At 35.2% G+C, this 27,968-nt stretch overlaps 1 protein-coding gene across 11 annotated transcripts; it reads left to right on the forward strand.

The window, feature by feature from the left end:
- The first annotated feature begins 775 nt into the window (after positions 1 to 775).
- Pwwp3b (PWWP domain containing 3B) lies at positions 776 to 27,968 on the forward strand. 11 transcript variants are annotated; one of them, XM_047536296.1, is made up of 9 exons: positions 1,108 to 1,238; positions 3,736 to 3,920; positions 6,310 to 6,338; positions 7,438 to 7,711; positions 8,411 to 8,504; positions 10,091 to 10,276; positions 20,447 to 20,613; positions 22,901 to 23,071; positions 24,066 to 27,968. In XM_047536296.1, the coding sequence occupies exon 9, from the start codon at positions 24,278 to 24,280 to the stop codon at positions 26,357 to 26,359; it is 2,082 nt and encodes a 693-aa protein (XP_047392252.1). In that variant the 5' UTR covers positions 1,108 to 1,238; positions 3,736 to 3,920; positions 6,310 to 6,338; positions 7,438 to 7,711; positions 8,411 to 8,504; positions 10,091 to 10,276; positions 20,447 to 20,613; positions 22,901 to 23,071; positions 24,066 to 24,277; the 3' UTR covers positions 26,360 to 27,968. The 11 variants fall into 11 exon arrangements, with proteins under 11 accessions (XP_047392257.1, XP_047392253.1, XP_047392255.1 ...); XM_047536303.1 differs by having other exon boundaries at positions 7,535 to 7,711; XM_047536302.1 differs by having other exon boundaries at positions 7,607 to 7,711.

A 27,968-nucleotide genomic window follows, 5' to 3' on the forward strand; every position in this document is an offset into this window, starting at 1 on the left:
TTCATTATCATTAGTATATAATTCAATATTACTATTATAAAAAATCATTTGTCTATTACTTCTCTCAGAAGTACAGAACTCTAAAAACATAAATATTTATTTCAATATTACCCAAAGTGGTATATTTGTTGCTCAATTTAAATGTGATCATGGGACATAATGGGTTAAGAGAGGAAGGGAAATTGCAGGATATAGCTTTTTGTGAGAGTGAAGTGGGACTAATAGAAGTCCATATTTAAGCAAAACAATTTATTAGCATAGAAACCTCTCTAGAAGAGAATCTTAATGTTGCATAGGAATAAAGAATATTGTGAATTGTCTGCTTGTGTCCTTTGCCCCTTTCTTCCTGCTATTTTTCAGTTCTTTCTTATTGAAATATAAGACCTAGCTTGATGATATTTTTGTGTGTACAATCATTAGCATTGAAAAGCAGTTTCATATTTATTGGTGACTTTTGACTGACTTATTATGGTGCTACAGATACATATGATTTTTTTCTGATTTAGTATATTCAGACTTTCAGGGTTTTTCTTTAGAAATGACCTGAGGAAATATTAAAAAAAAAAAAAAAAACTTCAACAAAAAGAAAGGTACAATATGTCCCAGGCTCAAATTCAAGACTACAAAGAATCTATCCTACCTAAAATAAAATATTAATTCGCTAAAATCCCAAGGTTCTTAGCACCGTTTTGGGGGGAGTTGGGCCAGTAAATCTTTCATTTACCAGAAATAAAGTGCAAGAGGGACAGAAAAAAATGTGAGGAATATTTTCACGGCGTCTCTATGATACAAGTAAGATATATGCTACCTCGTTTTCTTTTTTGTTTCCCCTAGGAAATCACTCGCTCTAGGGGGTCTGAATTGATATTGAACAGACATATGTCGTGATTTCACTTTAAAGTTCGTTTTAAACAACATTTCTTTCTTTTAACTGTGTTTTGGTTTGACTTAATGACTCTCCTGGCTCTAAATGAGGGAACGACCTCCCGCTTTTCCCATCACAGGGAGGGGGCGGAGCATCTTCCAGCAGCTTGGAAGCAAGCTGCGCCTGGCCAGTCGTGGGGGAGGAGCCGCGTTACATGCAGGGTTCGCAGGCTTCCGTTGAAGAGAAGGAGCTTGGAGGTAATGGCTGTCGTAAAAGCTGGTTATTTTCAGAGACTTCTAGAAGATTTGGTGTAAAGGTGAAAAAAGAAGAGAGTGTTGATGTGGCGTAATGGGAAAGGAGAGTCGTTTTTTGTGTGAGTCGTTGATTCTGTGACGGAATCAATACCTTGTGGGAGTCGTTATTTCTGTGAGGGAATTAATATCTGGATTTTGTATTCCTTCAAATATTTTAAAAGTCCACAGTGGGGGAGGTGGTGATCAGATTACACCTGTGGGGGGAAAATTTTTTCATGCGGTTGCCAAACGTAACTTTTGAAGAAGGCTTTTTATGTTTCAGTTAAAAACCAGTACTGGCTAGGGTAAACGATGAAACAAAACTTGGGAAATTAATTTTCCTTATTTTGAAAAACCAGTTATGATGATCCTGAATGAAAAAGAAGTTGTTTTCTGGAAATGTTTTGTGTTTTATACGTCTTTGATCGTGTTATTTGTATTTCAAACAAATCATATTGTTTTGTCGGAGTTTGTATAGTGATCTGAAGTAACGTATAATTGCGCAGTTTCAAGTACCTCTGAGAATTGGGAGTTCGGTTATTTGTTCAGGGGATACGCAGTGTTTTAAAAGAGTTGTTTGTTTAATGATGTGCAAAAGGTGATCTTTGTCTACATCTCTACCTCTCAAGAGAATGATATGTTCCTATTTGTATGATATTATAAAACATACCTGAGAGACCATAAAACAATAGATATATCTGAATATAATAAAGAAAACTATATCCAGTAATCAAGGATGTCTCGTAATAAAGGATATCAAGGGGGGAAAGAATAAATTTTCTCCTTCTTTCTTCATTATTTCACTAAGCATGTAGTATCTGTATCAGCATATAAAACCTGCAGTGAGCATTTAAAATCGGTGTGGGGGGGCTACCTTCTCCAAAATGGTGTGAATTTATGAAAACATGAAAAGATGTTAAAACATGTAATTGAATAAAGAAATGCAAATAGTGTATTTAAATATGTATGTGATGAAGGAAAAAATCAAAGGGGTTAAGTTCAAATGTAAGTAGTGTACAACAGGGGCTGGAGTACTGATGAAGTATATTTTCTTAATTTATATTTTATGACCTTATAGACTCTTTGTGTGTATCAGTGGAACTCCAAAGGGAATAATAAATCATGTTAAAATATTTGAAGAGATACCCACACACATTCCATTGTGTTTAGCTGAAGTTTGTTTTTTCTGTTGATCAGAGAAAGCTAGTTACCTGGTTGGTGTTCTTTTCTTACAATTTAAATTAGACTACTCATTCAAGTAGAAACTATTCATCTATATACTCTTGAGAAATAATTCAGAAAAATTTTAAAGCATACTGTGAAATAGTCACGTAGAATAGTTCACTCATAATGTTGAATACTACTTACCTATAAAAAGAAAGAACTATATCTAAATGCAATGAAAAAACATATCCAGTGTGTATTTTTAAAAACAAATTGCAGAATGGCCTGCATCATACAATCCCAGCTTTTTCAAAAAAGAATATGTATGCAATAGTACACTGCATGCAAGTGAAACCTGGAAATATGTATGCTACTTTTAAAATTGTAAATATAAGTGAAGTTGGAGACACAGAACATTTTAGCTAATTTCTTCATTTTTAAAAAACAAGCTTGAATCATTTTCATTGTGAGAAAATGAGGTAAAGTTTAGAAATATGGAAAAATTATTGTAAAGTAATTCACAAAAAGATAATGAAGAAAATAGTATTGATATTGAAAGATGATCAAATTATTATTGGAAGAATAAAAGTTCTGGTTTCAAAAACCATGCACATGTTTAAGTATCAGTAGGAAAAATATACAAATACATAGAGTTTCAATACATATTTTGACCATTGTTGTAGGGATTTGCTTTTGTTTTTGGAAATTCAAGAGATGAAGAAAGATATGAAATGTGCAGGAGAGATTTTGTAATGACAAATACTGAAATTATGACTTTATGACCCTATTTTTGTACAACACATGCTTCCAACTCTTAAGCTGAATGAAAAATTCTAGAAGCCTGAGAAGACTGCTGTCTAGATGACTATAGTTCCCTTCCCCAGGACCTGAGAGTCTGCAGTTCTGGTTCTGGTCACGAGATGGTGCTTGCCAGGTTTCCTAAACTTTCTCCAGGCAACCATTTTTATGGAATGGATAAACAAATCTATGAAATATATTTTGTTTTAGCCTACTATGAGACAGCTTGTAGAGTGTGATTGAAAAATATGTTGAAAATGATTTGTGTATAGAAGAAAAAACTCCATGTGAGGACTGATGTGAGGATTCACACATATAAAATATTAAAAGTAGCTACACAGAATTTTGCTCATAGTAGACACAAAGCAGTTTTTACTTCTTTCTGTCATGTCTCCAACTCCTGATTTTCCTGAGGGAGATGATTTCAGCATGAATCTAATAATAAATAAGTAACAGAGAATTTTCACACATTAGAACAGCACAAAGGAAAATAAATATGACATCTACATCAGGGATTCTGTGTTTCAGAATGACTACCTCTTAGGGTTTGGGAGGGGAATTTCTTTATACTTTTTCCATTTTATTGGTTTGATTCCCTGTCTTTCTTTTGGACAGTCTAGGTTGATATCAGAGGTGTACACAAACTGGACAATCTGCATGTGAAGCCAGTTAAGCCCCAGGAAAGCAGTGCAGCAACAGAAGTGCCCAGCAGGGTGAAAGCTCTGCTGGGCAAGCAATTGGAGTGAGAATCAGGCAGTTGGATCACAGGACCAGACCCACTAGGATCCACGTGACAGAGGGTAAGTCTCTTCCCATTTCATGAAACTGCATGGTTAAAACATTTTGAGATCATGAGGGATAATTTATTTTGCTTCCTGCTTTGCAGTTGTATCATATTACTTTTGTGTGAGTGTATGTGGTGCTAGGAATCAAACACAGGGCCTTGCACATATTAGCAAGTGTTGTACCACTGAGCCGTACTCCCAGCCCACAGTTATAGCATTTTAATTTTTAAATTTCATTTCATATTTCAATTATGACTGGTTGATAATTTGAGGTACAATTCATTTGACTTCCCATTCTGCAGCCACAATGTTTGTAATTAAAAGTTAGAACTTATCATTTTGAGAATGTATTAAACCACTATGAAGAAATCATGCAAAAGGCTATTCAGTTGTCTTCTTCAGGTTCCAGCTCATGGCCTGGCTCTCAGAACCTTAACAACTATGCTAGATTGTCATCACCAAATACTAGATAGCATTCTTACAAAGATTTCCTCAGACCTTCTTAAAGTCTTAAAACCTTCTAGATACAACTGTGTACTCCCTAGAATAATATTTGCAATGGTTTAACACATTTAATTATTTCCCAGCAACTATCACAAACCTCTGATTCCTAAGGTCGTGCTTTTACTGAAGTTGTTGGTGTTGAATGCCACTGTCTGGTTTCTTGGAACAAACCGGGAAGCAGTAGCAGCTTACAAAACATTAAATCCAGCATTACTTATGATAACTCGGAGAGATCCAAAAGGGTTTGATTACCCAGGAACACAAATAACATTCCTAATTGTCAAAGACCCTCCTATATACATTCTCTTTTTCTTATACAAGAGAAAAAAATAAACATAGGGTATGGAGTTTGTGTTGCATCATACTTACCTGTTTTTGTTTCTGGCCCTCAAAATATGTTCTGTGTCTCAACCTCTTTTGTCAATACAATTTATTCTTCTGACTTGTATCTTATCTCCACTCCCCATTGTTGGTCAGCCTTCTTTCTGCATAGCCAAGTAAAATTTTTATCTTATCTCTTTTTTGCCATGTTTTAATGTAGTCCAGTTATCATTCACTGAAAAAACTTCATTCAAACTACTTTGTGAAGTTTCAGGGGGGATAATAAAAATGCTACAGCAAGTAAGAACCATTAACTACCTTAAAGGCCCTAAAGTAAGATGTCTTCAAAAATACTGCTTTCTAGAAAACCGGGTAGCTACAGCTTTTTGTTACCATATCATTAAATGTAGTTTAATATTTGATATTTTCATAACTTAGGTTAATATCAGAGATGCACATTTCCTATGAAACTTTGTCCCCATGCATTTTTGAACTACAATGTAGAGATGATGAACTAAATACTTGTCAAGGATTTGAGAGTTTTCTTTCGACTGAGCTAATAAGGGTTTTAAACCCACAACTGTCTGACTTCTTGCCTGTTTAAAAATGTCAAAAACGTAACCCTGTCATAATGCCTCCATGACAAACTCTTAAAGGCTAAACATTGTATCCTGCCAACAGAAATCCATATTTCACCAAAGAACCCTTGATGTTCTTTTTAGAGTGGTTATAGAAAAATGTCCCAGCCTGACCCTTCTGTTACAGAACTCTGGGAAAATGAATGTTGGCTTCTTCTTTCTTTAGAGTCCCCAATGCAAATAGTTCTTTTTTTCCTATCTGTTCAATACAGGAAGAGCTATGTCATAATACAACAGTTTCTCTAAACTGAATGGTTAGGATGTGGTAGATGTGTTTACCTATGATCATATGGGGTTGTTCAAAAATTTTAGAATTTATGTTCCAAAATTTAGCATAACATTTTCTTAAGAGACGTAAACCTCAGAATCATTATCCACCATCAGTGTATAAGTTCTAGCACTTCCTAGGAAGTAAACTCAAAGTTAAAGGAATAAAAATCTAAATATGTCTTAATCTCTTGAGGATTTTGTGAATAAGCTCAACAAAACATAGAAATACAGTTTCCCATATTGACAATTATAAACAACAAAGCACAGGAACAAGGAATTGCCAGTTGTTAATAAGGGTGAAATGAAATGGGCACTTTACTGCATGAAAAATGATTTTCAATGCCTGTCCAGGAACAGGCATATCTGTAAAGGAAGTTACTGCCAAGACCAAGCAACACAAAAAAGACGTGTCATAACTGTTCTAAGGCCAAGTGAATGCTGTCATGCAGATATACTCAGTGCAGATGCATAGTGTACCAAAATATTTTTAAATTTGTGTGAGAATGTAAGAGATGGAAAGAGTTCATGAATAAGTATGGTAAGCTATTGAAGATGGTTGTAGTTCACCATGTGTTCACCAGCAGGAACATGAAATTAATCCACACTCTGGGGGTATATTCACCAATTTCATCACAATCTGAAAGTAAATAACATTATCTTTGATTCTACAGAAGAGACAAGATTCCAAGCCCAGGAGACGGTGAGTATTGGTGGAGAGAGTGAACATCCTTATGTTTGGGGGTCAGGTGGACTTTGGCTCTGATTTTATCTTGCCTTCTTCCCAACTTTGTTGTCTTGGGCATGAGTATGAAAATGTCCATTTTCTTGCTAACTGTTCACTATGTCATTTTTTGCTTCTTTTCAGTCAAACTAAGTAGAAAAATGACATCTCAGTTCTGTTTACATTTGCATCTCTGATTATTAGGGAAAGTGAATATCTTTTATATATTGGTCAGTTTTAATTTTTATTTTGAATTTTGAGAAGCCCTAATAAACAACACCTCCTTTTCTCCACTGAACAAATTGATGTAAAGTAAATGGAATTGTAGATGGCAGTCAAAATGTCAGCTTTAGTACAAGGGGAAAGTTAAGTTGTAGGGCATTGACTATTGTAAAAATCAATTGGGCTGTATAACAGAACCCCTAATATAAGCACCTCTAACCAAACAGATTCCAGGCTTGCAAATATACAAGAAGGACAGATATGCCTGTAGTTACATTGATTATCTGGCTCACAAGAAAGTAAATAGAATTGTTCCCTCAGAGTATTTTGGATTCTCTTTTTGTTCTTTGCCCACTTTTACTTTGCTATTTATTAGTTATATGTAAGAACTACTTTAGAATAGTGTGATATTTTTGCATTGAGAACAGTCTTATCAAACTGTTCTGTTTTCAACATTGTTTTACCCTAGCTTTTTTTTTTTGCAATTTCAGTATTTAGATATATACCTCATTAAAGATTTTTAGTTGATTTTTTTATATCTAGAATTGATTGTAGTTGATAAATCTATGAACTTCCTGAAGGATAAATAGAAAGACCTGAATAAAAAAAGAGCACGACCCACAACCAAAAGAATTAACAGTTTAGAGAATTAATTCTCCACAAATAATATATTAATTTATTGCAATCACAAATAGGACCTAGTGGGTCTTTTAAATGGAGCTTAACCAGTTGGATCTTAAAAATCATTTGTAGAAATTTGGTGCCAAAAAGTCAGAAAATATATAAAAGATATTCTTTGCTGGTCTTTATTATTTGATAAAGACATTTCTACCTCTTGTTTTTGTTTTTGTTTTAGGAAATCACCCACCCTTGTGGTTTGAATGTAAATTACAGAGACACGTGTTGCCATTCCGCTTTCAAGTGCCTTAAAAATGAACATTTTTCCCTTTAAGTGAATTTCAGTTTAACTTGGTGATTCTCTTCCCTCTAATTGAGGGAAAGGCCCCCTGCTTTCCCCATCACAGGAGGGGGCGGAGCCTTCTCCAAGCAGCTGGGAAGTGAGCTGTGCCTGGCCAGTCTTGGGGGAGGGGCTGCATTTCAGGAGACTGCAGCTGACAAGAAGCTTCAAGGTAATGGCTGTCTTTAAGCTAGTTATTTTCTGGGAATTTCTTTGGGCCTTGGTTTTAAGGTGAAAAATATTAGAGATTATTGCCTGGGAGAGGTGGGAATGAAACATGGTTTTGGTCAAATTGCTGTTTCTGGCACAGAATTAATCCTCTGGAATTTTTGTTTCTCCCGATATTTTTAAAGTCCACAGTGTGGGAATAGGTGATCAGATTACAGCTTCTAAAATTAAGACTTCAGTGAGACATACCGTTCACGTTAATTTTTTACATGGCATTCCATGTTTCTATCTTCATTACAGATTTTATTATATTTTTAAACATTTATATTCTACCCAAAAATAATTGATAGAAATATGTAAACATTTAAAATGAATGACACATACAAACACAAATATAAATGTGCATGTACATGGAAAGAGATTCAGATATGCTGCTGAGTGATAACCCTTGTAAAAATCTGCATTTTTATTGGGGGTCTGTGGTGTTAACAGTCAACATCTCTGGGGGTTCAGATTGCTCAATTTTAAAAATGTATTTTAATTGGTTTCAGTGGTTTTAGAATTGCTTTCTTTCCATGATCATTTTTATAATTAGAAGAGCAAAATTTTGCTGAAACAACATACCCATTTTGTGTCAGACACAAATATTCACAGATACACACACATGTTCTCCTTTCTGACTCCCGTTTTCTTTTACCATTAGTGGAATTTTTCCTGGACCTGGTCTAACAGGTATTCTGGTTGCTGTTTCAAGTCCTGCCGGTGTCCTCACTGCAAGTCATCCTTTCAGGTCACAGGTACAGCTGTGGTCAGCAAGAACCATTTTTTCTACATCATCTAAGTTTAAAAGTGAGATTGAAAGAGAATTTGGTTTATTTCTATTAGCAGTTTTAAAAGTTATTATGTGGCAGGATACTTCCACTTAGTGAAATGTTACATAGCTAACAAATGAAAATATGAACTTCTAGTGATTCAAAAAAGATGCCTGTTAAGTAGTATTATGTGAAATGAATCGAATTTCAGAATGGCAAGCAGCATTGTATGTCATTAAGGAGAAAAGACTATGTTAATAAAGACTTTGTATAAGCAAATCAGAAAAAAAATAAAAGGCGCAGCTTGCGAGGCTGAGGCAGGAAGATGGCAAATTCAAAGCCAGCCTCAGCAACTTAGCAAGACCCTGTTTCAAAACTTTTAAAATGGCCGAGGATGTGGGCCAGTGGTTAAGTGTCCCTGGGTTCAACCCCGGTACTGTACACACACACACACACACACACACACACACACACACACACACATAGTGCTCATGCAAGTATGCACACACAGGCAACTTACTTATGGAAATATCTGTGTAGTTGAGGAGACAGGACAAGTTTTATTATCTCTGTTTTAAAATGATCTTTAATATATATTTAGTCATTTTCCAACAATAAACAGAAAAAAGATTGAGATAAAGTGCTTCAAGGTTGGGGGAAATTACATTTGAACTGATTCATTGAAGAATCATATTGAAAATACTTACTACTATGGGAAAATGTTCAAACTGTGAGCTTAAGCAGGGTAAAAAACTGGATTGAAATGATGTGCATTAATGTTTATATTTAATGAAAATGTGGAAAGATATACAAGAAATAATAGTGTTATCTTTCTCAAAGTATACTTTCTTTTTATATATCTTTCTCATATTTTCAATTTTCAGTGAGCATGCAAAGTTTCTTTTTTTCAATAAGACCATTGGAAGTGAAGATATTTGGATTCTGTTTTTGTGTAATGCATAACAAAGCTCTAATTTGAGCATGGTATATTCTAGAAGCCTGAGAAAGCTGCTAGCTAGCAGGATGTAATTCCCACCCTTCTCCAACAAGGACGTGGTAGTAACACTTCTGGTTTTGGTCACAAGATGGCGCTTACCAGATAGCCTAAATTTTCTCCACAAACAACTATTTTTATGAAAGTGAGCAAACAGAGCAATGAAACATATTTTGTATTAGTGGACAATGAGCATATAGAGTGTGATTGAAATTCCATTGAAAAATTTGTGTGTCTGAGAGACAAAGCCCCACCCAAGGATTCAAACAGAAAACAACAAAAACTGCTTCATAGTTTGGTGATAGTAGATATAAGGCAGTTGTTATTTCCCTTCTTTTCTGTCTTTACCTCATAATTTTCCAAATAGAGATGTTTTCAGCATAACATAACTGTGTCAATGAGAGCATTTCATATTATAAGAACATGAGGGAAAAATAGACATAACATCTACATCAGGGATAGGATTTCACTATGTCCCTGCCTTTTAGAATGACATACCTGCTAGTGTTTTGGTAGAGAAATTTCCTTACACCTTTTTCATTCTATTGCCTTGATTCCTTGTCTTCCTGTTGGACAGCTGAGGTTAATATCAGAGTTGCATAAGACCTGGGCAATCTGCATATGATACCAGTTGAACCCCAGAAAGGCAGTACAACCACAGAAGTGCCCAGCAGGGCGAAGACAGTGCTAGACAAGCAGTTGGAGTGAGAACCAAGACAGCTGGATCAGAGGACCAGACCCATCACAATCCACGTGACAGAGAGTAAGACTATTCCCCATTTTATAAAACATTTTATATTAAAAACATATTGAGATTATGGAATAAAATGTATGTTGTTTCTGACTTGGTACCATAACATTTTAAATTAAAAACTATACATTCTAGTGTTGGTGTTCAACATGCAATGCTGCAACTTCTGATTTTTCATCTTTATAATTGGTACAAAAACCATTGATATTCAGTAGAATCCATACTTTGAGTTTTGAATTTGGTTATTTTCCCAAGCTTGCAGTGCAAACAACATACTTTCTTGATGCTGGGCAGCAGTCATGATCCGCAGCTCCCAGTCAGTCATGGGGCCATGAGGTAAAACAATCAGTGCTCTATAGGTGACTGTGTTGACAGTGTTTTCTGTATATTATTTTGTGTTTTCATATCATATCATGTCTACAGAACACATTAAATATATTTTCCACTATGATATTTTCAACTTATGATGGGTTTACTGGAACACAGCCCCATCAAAAGTTGAGGAACATGGGTATGCTAAGTTCCTGTAAAGAAATTAAACAAGGGGCTTGGGCTGTAGCTTGGTGGCAAAGTGCTTTTCTAGCATGTGTGAGGCACTGGATTCGATCCTTAGCACCACAAATAAACAAGTACAATAAAGGCATGCTGCCCATCTACACCTACCAAAAAAGACTTAAAAATAAATTAAACAATTATTCATAATGCTGGCTACTTATGTGAGAGTTGCATGTCCCAGCCAACTACCTGACATTCAATAAGTCCTTGACAACAATGCTGACACTAGGTAGCCATGACAGCCATCCAGAATCTCTCACTTCTTAATTAAGTTATTGTGCTGTTACCTGGGTCAGTCTAGGAGACACAGACCCAAGTATCTGTGTCTGGCTGTCTCAAGTAGGCAGAGCAGCACTGGCAACTTAGAGAAGTTAAAATAGGATTCCCCTAGAATAAACTTTTTTTTTATTAGTTGTTGATGAACCATTACTTATTTTTATGTAGTGCTGAGAATCAAACCCAGTGCCTCACACATGCTAGGCAAGCACTCTTAACACTGAGCCATATACCCAGTCCCCTAGAATAAACTTTGAGAAGACTCATAGTACCAAAATACTCAGTAGCAGAAATGGCGTCCCTGATGTACTTTCCAACTGTCCTTCATCACTTTCCATCCAACCACAACATACACACTTATTCCCTTTAGGTAATAGCTATACTCAGGGACACATACTGGGACATAATACAACTGCTTCTCTTATTTTGAATTTGTAAATATTTTCTAAAACCACAATATGTTTCTTGGTCTTATGCCATGTATTTATTCATCCTTTAAGCATGCCACCTTCTCCATTTTCATTGTCCACTTTTCTTCTCCTCTGACAGAAAATATTCCTTTGCTTATTCTCTTTTTTTGTTTTTTTAACTGGGAATCCTTAAGTATAATTTCCGAAGTTATTTATTCAAGCTTATTTGTGAGTTTTCAGAAGCATATGAATAAGTCACAGAAAGAAGAAACTATTAAGTAGCCCTGCGGCAATAGAAGTCCATAACGGCAGTGCATTTCTGGTTAAACCAGGCATTCAAACACAGACCAGTCACATATAGAGTTTTTTAGATGATGAAGAGTTCACTGATTAATTTCTGGTCTGTATCCAGATGTGCCAATGAATTATGCCCATATTCTGATCTTCTGTGTTCATTTTGAACTTCTTTTTTCTTTTTCCCCTTCCTTTCTACATCCATATCTACCTCTTCTATACACTTAGATTTTTCACTAAGCTTTTTTTAATTTATTTTTATTGTACACAAATGGGATACATACTATTTCTCTGTACATGAAGTAAAGGCATACCATTTGTGTAGTCATACTTTTACATAGGATAATAGTGTTTGATTCATTTTCACTAAGCTTTTAAAAATTATTTTAACCTTACAATATATTTTGATATCTGGTAGCACCAATTGTCTTTCAGTCCACAAATAAAGTTGGAGCTGGTTCTCAAATCCATGTCTCTATATCTGTTTGAGAACTTGAAACATAGCAATCTTGCCATAATGGTTGCTTGACAAACTCTGAAGTTTAGACTAAAATTTGATCTGTAATAATATATCTTATCTCCTCATGAAAGAAAGTGATGAACTCCATTAATCAGAGTGGTGATGGGAGTAATTTTCATCCTGCTTGAATGTTTTCCTGTAGGTATCTCAGAGGTGGGCAATATTTGATGATAGTACTCATTTTTTCTTTAAATTTATCAAGGCAGATATGAGAAAGGTCTTTCTCATTGCTTGTTATTGCCAGGAAGAACACTATATTTGGATACCCAGAGTATAATAGAGCTTTGTATATGCTCAGACATGATGGGATTTTAAGGTCCTCATAAACCATTCTTTAATTTTATTGCTTTAAAAACTTTCCCATTCCATCATCCTGAATATTAACTCCTAGTACTTTTTTCTATTGGCATTCTAATTTTTACCATTGCCTACAGAATACAAAGCTCCAAACATGGGAACTTTTTCCCCTTGAGATGTCTAAGTCACTGGTTGGTTGTTTTTCTTTGTTTATTTGTTTTGTTTTTCTTTTATGCCTTCTCTATCCTATGTTTGGTCAGAGATCATGGATTCCTTTTGACACTAGTAATGATTCATTCTCTGGCTTGCCTTTTTCTGCACTTGGAATACTCATCCTTTGTAAACTTTTATTTTCCTGATGTTCTTTCTCTTCAGGTAGACTGATATTCACCCAGTGAACATTAATAAGATTGAACTGTGTTTACAGCCAATTTGTTGTTTGTGTATGTCTCTGCCTTAAGTGTCATTGAATATTTTGTATATCTGTTAAATGTCTAAGAGTTCTTGGTTTACCAATGCCTGTGGCCCCTGCATGATGTTTGTGAATGTTCTGACTATATTTAATGCACTAAATACTGACAGTTATTCTATAACCAGTTTGTCTCTTGTGTTCCTTTCAGCTTCTGTTTTTCATTGGGGACTTATTTTAACCAAATTTCTATCAACAGATTAAAGAATTTAGCTTCTATTCTCTGTTTCCTTCCTTCTTATGTTCCTCCTTCCTTTGCTGCCATTCATATAGTTGAGTGGCATGTGAGAACTTCAGTATCCTTAAAAGCTCTGCCATTGAGGATAAATCTCATAAGCTATAGGATGTTAATATCATCAGGTTTCCTAAAAAGTGTCATGTGCTAGCCAAACACTCATGAAAAATTATAATGAAAATATGAACTTAAAGGAAGTTATACAACCATGTCAAAAATCATGTAGGTGTCTTAGATGCCTCCACTTCACTTTAAAGCAAATTCAAAAGTAGAAGTTAATAAAAAATTGAAGAGATTGAAGTAATTTGAATTTGTAATATATTCTTTCTGTATTCCAGGGAGTATTTTACACATCCCTTATGGTACCCACAACCTTCTTTGGCAGTCTTTGATTCAGAGTAAAAATCAAAATATCTGTATGTATCTACATTCCTTTCACAGTAAAATACAAAGTCTTTTATATAGGTCATATTCTAATTGGATGCCTTTTTAAGACTCAGGTTTATTGAGGTATAATTTGTAGAGTTAAAGTTATTGGTTTATTCCATGTACAGTTTAATGAGCTTTGACAGTCATGTAACTACTAATACAATCAAGAGAATATTTCCTGAACTCAAAAATGTTCCTTCCTGCCCCACTGTAGTCAGTACTCGCTCTCTACCCCAATTCCTGACAACCACTGATCTGATTTTTTTCCCAACTTTTTTATTTTCCAGGATGTCATATATATGCAATCATAAATTATGTAGGCTTTGGCATCTGATTTTCTTCACTTTGTGTGTTTGTGTGTGTGTGTGTGTGTGTGTGTGTGTGTGTGTGTCTACTCTTCACCCACACTATTGCATGTATCAGGAGCTTATTCCTTAATGTAGCTGAGAAGTATGAATGTTCCACAATTTGTGTATCCTGTGATTTATTGTTTTTGGTGATTGTGATTAAAGGTTTTAAACATTCCAAACCAGATCTTTGTGTGTAGCTAATTTTTCATTTCTTTTGGATAAATACCTAGGAGTGGGATTCTGGATGAAATGGTAAATATATATTTCACTACATTAATAACTGCCAAACTGTTTTCTAATGTGGCAGTTTTGCATTTTCACATTTCCACTAGAAATTTATAAGAATTTTAGTTGCTCTGCATCATTTCCAGAAGTTGTTGCTGTCAGGTTTTCTTTTTTTCTTTAGTATTAGCTGTTCTTAATATTGGTGTTATAAAGTATTCTGGAGATTGTTCCTTCCTTTTCTCACTTCTTTATTATCTGGCTTGCATAACTTAAATTATTTGTTTTTCAAGTAGAGCCTGGAGTGCCAGAGGTTATTTCTTCATGATTTTCCACCCTAAATTTTCAGTCGTTCCTTCACACCTGTGCCACCAGAGAAGGGTCTGTCTTCATCCTCTTGCCTATTTGTCAGCAATAGGCTGCTGAGAGTGTTAGGTTCTAGGCTCATGGGGAGGAATAGAGTGTTGTCTCTCGTCCTATCTGGCCTCAACTTTATAGAGGCCTGTTCACCTGGACCTTGAGAATAGGGTCTGTCTTGGCATCTGTCTTCTCCCTATAGCAACTAACCTCGGATTTGTATCTTTTGAAAGATATACTTTCTTGTCTCTGCCTTAGCAATAGCTGACCACTGCTGTTCATTCTTGTAAGAACCTGGGCCCAAGAGGATTTCCCGCTGCTCCTTGAGAGGATTTTTGCTTCTGCTTCTCCCCAGCAGCAATGGATGTCTGCTTTTGTCCTAGGGATGGGAAAGTTTCCTGTTATTTCCCTTCCCAGGCAAATGAGTTTGTCTCCACTCCTCCCTCAGAAGCACTAGATTTTTGCCTGGGTCCAGGAGAAAGTTTGCTGTTTCTCCCCAGCTGGCTTAACACTTTAGCTCTCTGCAGAAGGGTTTGAATTTAAGTGTTTAAGGCTATATATCTGTCTTTCCACAACAGCAGCTTGTGTCTTGCAAACCTAAATCAGTGGACACTTGAGAGAATGTTTTGAGGTTTGACCAAGGGGACCACAGCTACTCATATGCACTTGACCAAAGAATGGACCTCCTCTATTGGGAAAGGTTGCCCTCTATCAGAGGCACAGGTTCAGGAGGGATGTCCATGAATCAGTGAGGGAGGATGGGACCTGCCTACCCAACCACATCAGCCATATCAGCATTGGTGATCAGTGAGGTGACAGATGTGACAACCAGAATACCCTCATATCTACCAGGGGAGTCTTTAGGTTTCTTGTTTTTTTCCCTACTCATACGTTTGAGTTTCTGGTTAAAGAACATAAAAAAGAACCTGGCAGTAAGTGAATAAGCATTGGGGACTTCAGATATTCCAAACTGAAAAACTAGTTCATGCTTTATCTCTACAAATTCACCAAAATTTTAAGTGATTTCCTTTTATCTACTTGTATGGCAGCTACCTTTGTCTCCAATTCTCTGGCAAAGATGAAAGATGTCCTGCTTCTCTTTAAAAGGGCTGGTTACTCTTTGGTATTAAGTTTAATTAAGTTTTCTGATATGCTGAAGGAAAGTTCTGATTTTGTAATTTATCTAGAGATTCATCATTATTAAGTTATGAATGAGATTTTGTTATGCCTTTTTATATACCAAATGACAGTGGGACTGGTGATTTTCAATAGCGTATACTTGGGTGTTATCTTTGTCTCTATAAATATGATTTAGGAAAAATCAGATGATCTGTAAAGCATGTATATATAAAGGGTTTTATATAATGGTTATTATTACAAATTTCTAATTAATTTTTTTATTCTTTGAATTATATTAAACTCATACTTAAAAGTATCATATACTATACTCAAACTCTTTTGTATACAATTTTAGGGATTTTAACATATGTTTAGGTTAATATAAACATATCACAATCAGAAGACAAAAGAATTTCCTCACCTCATAACCTCCTTGTGCTGTCCTTCTATAGCTACACCCTCCCGACTGGTAAACCAGGGATTGTTAATCTTTCACTGTTGCTGTACTTTTATCATTTTTTTTCTGGTACCAGGGATTGAATTCAAGGACATTCCACCACTGAGCCACATCCCCAGCCCTATTTTGTATTTTTTATTTGGAGACAGGGTCTCACTGAGTTGCTTAGAACCTTGCTTTTGCTGAGGCTGGCTTTGAACTCACAGTCCTCCTGCCTCAGTCTACTGAGCCACTGGGATTACCAGCATGCACCACCATACCCAGCTACTTTTATCATTTTTAAAATGTCATGTAAATGCAGTCATACAGGATTGTGGCAGGCAAGCTTTAGGTGACCCACCCTCTTGTATAATCTCTTCCACTAGAGTATGGATAGAACCTGTGCCTTGCTTCTAATTAATAGAATTTCACAAAGATGATATAATGTGTAATACTATTTGTTCCATTGATTGTTAAGCTATATTAAACTCTGTAATACCTGAATGTATAGAGAAATAGGAGATAATGAGAGAAAGGGAGGAGGGAGACAGGTTAGATGCAGAGTCAGGGACAGCATTCTCTTTTAAGTTACAGTGACTCCTGGCATATAACTATTTTAAATACATGAGTTCCTTCACCCATTCATTTCACACACATTTACAGGGCATTTTCCATTTACAATGAGGCAGATGCAATGTATCTTAGTGATTAAGAGCGTGGATCCTGGAGTCAAAGCACCTGAGATGTCAAAGTATTTGCCATATGCCAAATACTCTCTGGACATCCTTGTAAAAATTCATCAATCTCTTCAATGCCTCATCTACAAAAAGAGGATGCTCATAATACCCACTATTTTGTTCCATTTTGTGCTGCTATAATATTTGAGAATGTATAATATATACACGATAGCCATTGTTCAGGTAACAGTTTTGGAGGCTGGAACGTCTGTGACTAAAGAAGTGCATCTGGTAATGACCTTGCCATGTCATTGCATGGCAGATAGTATCACATGGTGAGAGAGTATACATAAAATGGAGAAGGGATCCAAACTCATGCTTTTATCATCAACCCATACCCACAATTACTAACCCACTCCTGTATAATGGAATCAATATATAGCCCTCATGACTTGATTATCTCTTAAAGGCTCCACATCTATACTCTTACATTGGGGATTGTTTACAACACATGGACTTTGGGGGAACGCATTCAAACTGTAATACTGATCTGACAAGATTTTGTGAGAATCAAGTTGGTTGACATATATAGAGTACATGGCAGAGTACCTGGCATATGGTAAGAAAACATTATTATTTTTAATATTACTGTTGTTATAATATTAAGAATCACTTACCGGGCTGTCCTCCATTAAATAACCATATGATTATTAAATTAAATCATATATCAATCAAGTGCTGAGAGTAGAACCCAGAATATAAAATCTTATAGGTATTAGGTTTTATATCTCAATATTCTATATCTTTATTATTATAATATTAGTAATATAATATTAGCAATTATTATTGGTTGTAATTCTTTCCCAACTCCTTCTATAAAAGTTAAATATAAAATATTAAACTTGGAATTGATCTTTAACTTTTTCTGAAAATCACCTTTCCTGATTTATGTGCAATATGGAAAATGAAAATAACAAATCCAAGAAAGTATTGTTTTAAATTTAATGACCATATTTTGTGTGTTTTTGGGTTTTTCTGAGAAAACAAAAATATATGAAGCATTATATCTCTTCATTTAAATAAACCCAGTGGATCTCTACATCATGTACACCCACAAAACTGAGATCCCAATTAGAATAAGATGTAATTCATGTTTGTATAAATAAACCATATAATATTCTACTGTCATGTATAATTCAAAACAACAAAAATTTAAAAATTAAAAAATAAATAAACTCATATTCACATTCCCCAATAATCCTCTTTAAATTACATAGAAATACTTAGAAAGGATTAATTCTGCAATAAGAATGACTTTTTTGTTTGTGGTGATTATAAGATCAAGTACTTCATTCTACTATTAGAAATAGATTGGAAAACACAGTGACTTAATGTAGAAGTTCAGGGTTCCACTAAGTCCTGATTGAAATGAGGTGGTCCCATTATTCAGGAGCTCAAGATCATCCATCCCTAGTGAGTTACATCCTATTTAAAGACACTTCTTGGTTCGGAATGGTTTCCTTACTGTATCTATCATGAGCAATTTCTAGTAACCAAGAAAAAGGGAAAATGAAAAAAATCAAATAAAATTTAAAAAATATAAAATAAAATTTAAAAAATATTTAGCCCCTTTGCTTGTACCTTCTCTAGAATCTAATTTTCACAGCAATTGTTGTTTGTATTTGTCAACAAGAAATTCCATCATGTGGCCATGGCTTGCAGTGAGGAAGTCTGGGAAAAGTAATATTTTAGGAGCTCATACTACTGCTTAGAATATAACTGGAGTTCTGCTCATGAGAAAAAATGCAAAAAGTGGATATTAAGTGGGCAACTAGCAGTTTATGGGCAATTTATTATAAATATAACATTATATTTATAAATGAATAAAGCATTCAACAGATAACAGAAATATATAAAGAAATTTCTAAGAGAAAACATCCTGTGGCACAGAAAATGCTATCTATTAACCAAACTGTTATATTTTCTTCCTGAGAAGACAGGGACAGTATATTCCCCAGTCTTTAAGGCAGTTGGTGCTCCATTCCTGAGTTCTGACTAGTGGACTGTGGTCAGCAGTGATATTTGCCAGACCTGTCCCTTCAAACCATCCATGAGATTCTCCATCCTCTCTCTTTTGACTGCTAGCCAGTTGCAAAGAATGCACTGAAGGACTTCAAGGCCCAAGAAGATGGTAGAGCCATAGGGTGGAAAATAATTGGGTACCTAGTGACTACTTGGAACAGTCCCCTCTGGCCACTTGATTACATACATTGAACTTTGACATCAGCAAAATACACATTTTGGTGATTTATCCTCTGAGATGTAAGGGTTGTTTACAATTACATACTCTAATTGTTAGAGCCAAAAAATATACCAGTCTAGGACTCACCTTCATTAATTCATTTCTATTTATTGTTCTAACATTAATATTTATATAAATGTGGATTTTAAACTAATTATAATAAGTGTGAGTAACACTGTATTATATGACACAAAGGCCAAATAAAACACTTCATTCCTCAAATTATCAATGTTACTTAAAATTTGAATTTCTAATCTAAATCAGAAATCTACATTTAATGCAGGAGAATCTTGATGAACAGAATGCATAAACTGTATTTCTGACATAGAAACAGATAAACACATGTAAATTTAAACAAAATTAATTCACCTCACATTGAAATGCCCAAATGAAAAACAACAACACAATAAAAGGATGAATTCCCAGTTATTAGGAAATATGAAATGGGTGTTTTCCTGCCAATCCAGTGATGTTCAAACTCTTGTCAAAAATAAACATGTAGCTGGACGCCGTGGTGTGCACCTGTATTCCCAGAGGCTTGGGAGGCTGAGGCAGGAGGATGGCAAGTTCAAAACTAGCGAGGCACTAAGCAACTCAGTGACACCCTGTCTCTAAATAAAATACAAAATATGGCTGGGGATGTTTCTCAGTGGCCTAGTGCTCCTGAGTTCAATCCCTGGTGCCCCCACAAAAAAATTTAATGGTAGAGCACTTGCCTACCTAGCATGTGCGAGGCACTGGATTCAATCCTCAGCATTGCATTAAAAAAATAAAACAAAGGTATTGTGTCCGCCTAAACGAAAAAAAAATTTAAGTGAACATGTATGTGAAGAATTTGCTGAAACCTCCCTGAAGGATTCAAGAAGAGAATTAAGTAAAAGGAGAGACATAACATGTCATGGACACAGAGAAAAAAAAGAATTTTTAAGTCAGTTCTCTCATAAATGACGAGCAGTTTTAATGCAGTCCCTATCAATATCCTTAGCAGTCTTGTTCAGTGCAGTTTGACAAAGCTGGGTTTTAAATTCACCTGTAGCAGTAAGATGCTAGAAAAAGCAAGAAAAATGTAAGGAATATTTAACTGGGTTATTATATGATAAACCGATTTGCTGCCTCTTTTCTATGAGAAATCACCCACTGTAAGCATTCAAATGGAAATTAAACAGACACTTGTTGCCATTTCGCTTTAAAGTTCTTTAAAAAGGAACATTTCCATACTTCAACGTTTAAGCAGTTTCTCTTGCCGTTTCTGTCCTCTGATTCAGGGAGGAGGGGCCTTCTGCTCTTCATCTCAGCCAGTGGGTGGAGCCTTCCGTGAGCAGCTTGGCAGTGAGCTGTGCCTGGCCAGTCTTGGGGGAGGAGCTGCATTTCTCCAGGCTGCAGCTGACAAGAAGCTTCAAGGTAATGGCTGTCTTAAATTTAATTATTTTCCAGTGACTTCTGAGGGCCCTAGAGTATAGATGTGAAAAATAGGGATGATGGTCTTGGAGTGGTAGGAATGGAATGTGGTTTTGAGATAATTACAGGCATTTTGAAGGAATTAGTCCTCTGGAATTTTTGTATCTCCCAATGCTTTATAAGTCCACAGTGGGAGAAGGGGTGATCAGATTACAGCCTCTAAATTAAGGCTTCACTCAGTGCAGTGTGGCTGGTCATCCTAATTTATTGACTTAGCATTCCATGTGCATATTGCCAGACATTATGTTACTGTTTGAAGTTTTAAGCATTTATTGATTTACAGAAAAATTTTACTGTCAAATATTTTGACAGCATGGATGGAAATACTTCTGTAAATTGATTGATACATAAGGCGACTGTGTGTCATATATACATGAGTAATGGAAAGGGGATCAAATATATAGTTGAGGGAAGATACTTGCACTAATATGCATATGTATATGTGTATTTACATATATATATATATATATATATATATATATATATATACACACACACACACATATACATGGGTGATTAGAAAGAAATTTGGGAGAAAATAAACTCTTTTAACCCGGGTCATCAGGTTACTATTTAAATAGTATTTTATAACCTATTTTCATATTTTGAGAATGGATTTTTTCATGATTATTTTTATAATCGTGAAATAAAAATTAAGCTAGAACATCATATCCATTTTGTTTCAGACACATAAACATTCATAGACACACACACACAACATGCTCCCATAATCCCCTGTCTTTTGCCAGTAGTGGAAATTTTCCTGGACCTGATCAAATGGATAGCCTGATTGCAGTGTTGACAATATTCCTGTGTTTATCCTCCTTGCAGTTCATTATTTCAGGCCACAGATACAGTTATGGTCAACAAGAATAATTTTTATGTATCACCTAATTTTAAGAGTGAGACAGATTATTTGGTTTATTTATATATGCAGTTTAAAATATTATATGGCATTGTATATCCACATATTGGAATATTATGTATTTGGTATATATAAACATGAACCTCTATATGTGATTTGAAAATTCCTGACATATAGCATAAGATAAAAAATTACAGAGTAACATATATCATATGAGCTCCCTTAAGAATAAATACATTTGCTAGTTGAATGTATATATGTTATTGTAATCTATGTAACCAAATCCAGAATTGCATATCTGCCAAATTACTAATGGAATTATTTGTATAGTTGGAGAGACAGAGATGGCTAAACTGTTCTCTATTTTAAAAATTAATAATGTCTTTGTTTAGTTTTCACATCTTCATGGAAATATTGAGCTGAAATATTGCAGACCTGGGAAAACCTCACTTAAAATAATTTATAAAACATCATGTGGAAATATTTATGTAGAATGATGTTCAAGCTATGCTCTTAAGTGAGGTCTAAAGCTAGTTTGGAATGATAACATATTCATCTATATATGTAAAATAATTCTAGAATGATACATAGAGTGTTGTCATAGTGATTGTTTGTATAGCATTGTACTTTCTTTGGTATGTGTGTTTTTTCATCTTTTCAATTTTAAGTGTTTGTGAGTGTTTTTATAATAAGAAACATTGTGGTTAAAGACATATATTCCTGTTATAATCCCATACAACAGAACCCTTAATTTAGAATAGAGAATTCTTAGAAGTGCAAGCAGGCTCCTGGCTGGCTAGAGTAGTTCCCATCCTCCTCCCATAAGAAAGATCTGATAGTGATTGAGGTCCTGCCTACACATTGTGGGCTGGCTGCAGTTCTGGTTCTGATCACAAGATGTCACTTGCCAAACAACCTAAATTTTCTCCAGGCAACCATTTTTATGAAGTAGGAAAAAAGCAATGAAACTATTTTGTATTAATAGATTCTGAGGTAGCATGTTCAGCGTAATTGTGATTCCATTGAAAATTTTGTGTATCAAAAAGAAAGCTACATGATAACTATTGAGGATTCAAATAGAAAATCTATACTCTGACTTGTAGACACAGGTAATTATTACTTCCTTCTCTCCTATTCCCACCTCACACTTTTCCTGAGAGACATGGTTTCATCATGAACCAAATAACATAAATGTATACTAAAGAACATTTCATATTATAAAACATGGCACCTACATTAGGGATAAGATTTACTTTGTCCCTGTGTTTCAGAATGATATGCTTTCTAGTGTTTTGATAGTGAAATTTCCTTACACCTTTTCCATTTTATTTCCTTGATTCCTTGTCTTCCTTTTGGACACCCTAGGTTAATATCAGAGGTTCATGAGACCTGGGCAATCTGCATGTGATTCCATTTGAACCCCAGAAAGGAAGTACAACCACAGAAAGTGCCCAGCAGGGTGAAGGCTGTGCTGGACAAATAGTTGGAGTGAGAATCAAGACAGCTGGATCACAGGACTATAATTATTGTGCCAAGGTAAGACTATTCCCATTTCATGGAACATTTTACATTAAACACTTACTGAGATCATGAAGGACATTTTCCTTCCTGCTTTGCAGCTGTACACTTTAAATTCAAAAACATTTCATATTAAAATCACATTCAGTTGAGAATCAGGGGTATAATTCAACTTGTTCCCTGTTCTCTAGCCATAACATTTGTAATTAACATAATAACTTAAAAAGTTTGAACTTCTCATCTTGAGAACATCATGTATTAAACCACTATTCAGGCGTCCACCCAAGTTTCCAGACAATGGTCTGGCTCTCAAATCCTTGAAACTACTATGTTCCATAACTGTCCATAGCAGCCATTCTGAGCCTCTGCCTTCTACTTATGCTTTTTAGAACATCATTGTATTGTGTGGATGCAGGATGGTATAGACCCTGTTATCTTTGTCTGGATGCTTTGATAGAACAGAAAAGCACTTACAACTTAGAAATTATAATGTTGTGTTTGGCTAGCATGCTAGTTCTCAAAAAGTTCCTCTTTGACATGTAGCATTGAAATCATTTGAGAACTTATTAGAAATATGAATTTTTGAATTTTTGAACTCAACTCAGACCTTCTAATTAAGATTTTCAGAATGGTGCCTAGAAATCTAAGTCTTCTGGATGATTCTGAAGCATATTCAGTTTGGAGACCCACTGCCAGAGTTTTAATAGTAGAGGCATAAAAATATCAAAGTGTTTAATAATATAGATTCCCTGAAACACCACCACAAGCCCTTCTACTTCTGCCAACATGTATACTATACATGACTCCTTAATAAACATGTACAAGTTCTTGATTCTGATGTATGGTAAAATAATTTTCTAGTTCTTATCTCTCTTTAAATTATGCTGCATTTTTCTCTGTCTGATCCTTCATTGAGCAGTCTTCTCTCTAGTTTATTTATTCTTGGTTTGTTCATATTCTATTTTGACAAAATAATTTTATTTGCTGATACTTTTCTTTTTCCCTATTTCAGTATCCTCCAGTATTGTCCTATTCAAACAACTTGTTCAAGCATCTTGGGGTAATTGTAGTGAAGACAAAACACAAGCTATAAACTCTTTGTAGTCCTAAAACAAGGAACTTTGTTGAAAGTGTTGTTTTGTAGGACCTGTTTTTGCAGTGACAAGGACAGCAAGTCACCTCAACTTCTGATAAGAACTCCTTGGCACACAAGTCTAATTCATAATGGAAGTTGAGTATGTCCTATGCAATTGGAAAGACCAGTTATGGCCAGCGAAAGTTTTGTCCAGATCTGATACTTCATCAGACAGTAAGAGAAAAAAGACAATTTCACTAGAAGTTCAAATACTCTCACTAGGTGAGAAGATTGAAGTGGACATCACAGAAACAAAGATCCTTGATAAATCTCAAGTTGAAGCCATTGCCTCCTCTCTAGTGGTACAGTCAGAGGACAGTGCCCCACCTCCAGAGGAAACAGCCTATGGAAGGTCACTAAAAGCGGCACTGGATATCCTGAATGAGGGAAAAACTTTGAGTCAAGCAAGCATTTCAAATGAAGAAGAAACCACTGTGATGTCTGAAAATGACCCACAAAAGTTGTCTGATTCACCCCCTCGTAAAAAGTATCGGAGGCATGAAGGGGACTTACTGAAGTCTCTTGAGGAAAATGAAGACCCAACATCCCTGTTAATATCTTCAGAGAGTGGTAATTCCCAGCCTGATGATAAACCACAGGTTCACACAACTATTGATACTATTCCGAGTGAAATGGAAACAAAGTCATCAGAGAACCCCATCTCGTGCCAGACTTTCCCTTCACTTTCAGAAGATGATGATGACAAAGAGAAGAAAAAGATCGACATCTCAGCAATTTTATCTGTAAGTTCCACAGTCAAAGAAGAGGATGCATATGTTAAAGATGAAAAATTTGTTCCAACTTTGTCATCAGATATTGGCACTATGCCCAAAACTTTGAAAGAAGAGGAAAAAGTCATCTGCTCAGAGACCCCTGCTGTTTCTTCTGAATGCTCTACCTTCTCAGAGAATATTGAGGATCCTGGAGAAGGTCCTTCAAATCCAAATCCATGCACAGATGCTACCCAGGAACAACCTGTGGAATCAGAGATGGGTGCTGCAACATCCCCTGCAAGTTGTTCAGGGGAATGCCAGGCTTCACTTAGTGCCTCTAACCCTGTCCTGGATTATTCACTTCTTGTGAATAATGAAAGAAGTTTTCAGAGATTGGATTTTGAGGAACTTGAGGAAGAAATTCAAGCTTCTGACAAGTCAGTACCTCCAAATCCTGGTAGTTCTTCTGCAGTAGATGATAATGAGGAAGATGAAGAACTCCCACGCTTCATTTTTCATTATGAGCCACGTTCATTTGAAACAGGAATGATAGTCTGGTTTAAATATCAAAAATACCCATTTTGGCCAGCAGTGGTAAAAAGCATCAGGCGTAAAGAGAGGAAAGCAAGTGTGCTTTTTGTTGAGGCAAACATAAATCCTGAGAAGAAAGGCATTAGGGTACCATTCAGAAGATTAAAGAAGTTTGACTGTAAAGAGAAACAAGCACTAGTGGATAAAGCCAGGGAGGAGTATAGTGAAAGTATTGACTGGTGCATTTCATTGATTTGTGACTACAGAGTTAGAATAGGTTGTGGATCTTTTACAGGCTCTTTCCTTGAGTACTATGCTGCTGACATTAGTTATCCAATCAGGAAAGCAATCAAACAGGATACCTTCAGGAATCTATTTCCAAAGCTGCAGAGTGATGATACTGTGGAACAAATGGTTGTGACTTCCCAGACCAAGAAAATGGCCTTCCAGAAAATTCTCCCTGACCGGATGAAGGCTGCTCGGGACCGAGCCAACAAGAACCTAGTGGACTTTATTGTGAATGCAAAGGGAACAGAAAACCATCTTTTGGCCATTTTAAAAGGCACCAAAGCATCCAGATGGCTGAAATCATTTTTGAATGCAAACAGGTTCACACCCTGTATTGAAACATACTTTGAAGATGATGATCAGTTGGATGAGGTAGTGAAATATTTACAGGAAATCTACAAACAAATAGATGAAAGGATGCTGACTCGGATAAAACATGACAAAATTAAATTCATCCTGGAAGTTCTCCTGCCAGAAGCAATCATTTTTTCAATTTCTGCTGTTGATGGATTAGATTATGAAGCAGCTGAAGCAAAGTATCTAAAAGGGCCTTCTCTTGGCTGTAGGGAAAGAGAATTATTTGATTCAAAAATCATATTTGAAAAGAGACGGAAACCTTTAACAAATGAAGCTCATTAAATACCCCAAGAGTCAAAATCATAACAGGGAGCTTTCACAGATGTTAGTTTAAAAAAAATCCCTTTACAGTACTATCTACAATGTAAATATTTTCTGAAAAAGAAAGACTTTGGGCAACATACTCGCTTTTCTTTTTAAGATCTCTAGGATCTGCAGATATCACTACATGTTTTTTTTTTCTTATGCTTCTTCAAAGTCAATGTCATCAACAGATTTCAGAAGTTTCACTTTCAAAAACATTTTAGAATGAATTATTCCTAAGTGATTTTTAAAAGAAAGTACTATTTGGTTTTATGACATTTTTGTCTATGCTGTATAGTTAAATACAGTGTATACAGTCATTTTAATATTAAAGTTACACTGGTGTTAGATATTAAGCAAGATAGTTAGAAAAGAAGTGTTAAAGAAACATGATTATATTTTTTTGCTTAATTTTTATAAAATACTGGATTTTCTCTTAAAATAGTTGAATTATTTTTCCTGCCATGCCTATTTATTTTTGGAAAAAAGTATCTCTGAGACATAGAACCAAAGATAGATGATAGATAAGCTTTGCTGCATATTATAACTAACCACAGTTGCTTTTGCAAAACAACAGTCTAAAGTTAAAAAATAAAGTAAATGGATTATCTGCATGCAGTCTGTATTTGTGTGAATAACATCTCAGCATGCAGAAAATAATTTCAGCAGCCTTGAACAGGATATCCAAATCTATACTTCCATGAAATTCAATTTTGTAGAGTGTGTGTCCTTAAAATGAGTGAATAGTTTCTTAAAACAGACAGGTTTCTGGCTGTCTTCATAACTAACCAAGAGTGGATCTTTTTAATAGAGCTGTCTGACCACATGTAAAAGGCAGCTACAGTCATTGTATTCACAGTCTGGTCACTCCAGAGTCCAGACTTACTGCTTAAGAGCCCATGTAGTTTGATTCAAACCATATAGAAAGCAAGCACTACATTCTTTCTAAGTCTTATTTCAAAATATGTAGTCATTTGTCTCAAATTAAGCAAACTTTAGCGTCCGGCTTATTTGTACAGAAGTTTTCATTGATTCCAGTACTAATATGTCAACTAGTAAGTCATTCCAAACTATCAGAAGGAGTAGATGGACCAAAACCTGGGAATTTGGAAATGGATCACAGAAAGAGCCTCCATTGGCTAAATATGGCAATTACCCAAATATGGTTAAATATCGACAATTGATAGGATGAAGCCGATGAATATATTCTAACTCAAAACAAGATTTTTATGAGACTACATCTAAGAAAAACTAGTTTATTATTTTAATAAAATTGTTACAATAAGAAGTGCTGAAGACTTAACATGAACCTGTCTACAATTTTACATCTTAAAGTGAGATAGCTGTTATCCTTGGGCTCTTGATATGTGTTCACATAGCTACATGTGTATGTAAAATTTTTAAAAGTTGGTATTTTGATTTGTAATAAAACCATTATATCCTTCACTTCGGATGGTCACTCCATACTCCAGATTATACAACTACATAAGTGGTGGGTTATTTTTTTTAATTTTTGCTTTTTATAGGTGCTGTCATTTTAATGTTTGTTATAAGTTGTCATTCTGAATAAATGTTCATTTTCATGGTT

This window comes from Sciurus carolinensis, chromosome X (genome assembly GCF_902686445.1).
Source record: "Sciurus carolinensis chromosome X, mSciCar1.2, whole genome shotgun sequence".
NCBI classification, from domain to species: domain Eukaryota; kingdom Metazoa; phylum Chordata; class Mammalia; order Rodentia; family Sciuridae; genus Sciurus; species Sciurus carolinensis.

Bases quoted from the DNA above. Each gene is read 5' to 3' on its own strand.
- Pwwp3b (XM_047536301.1), top strand. From the start codon at position 24,278: ATGGAAGTTGAGTATGTCCTATGCAATTGGAAAGACCAGTTATGGCCA.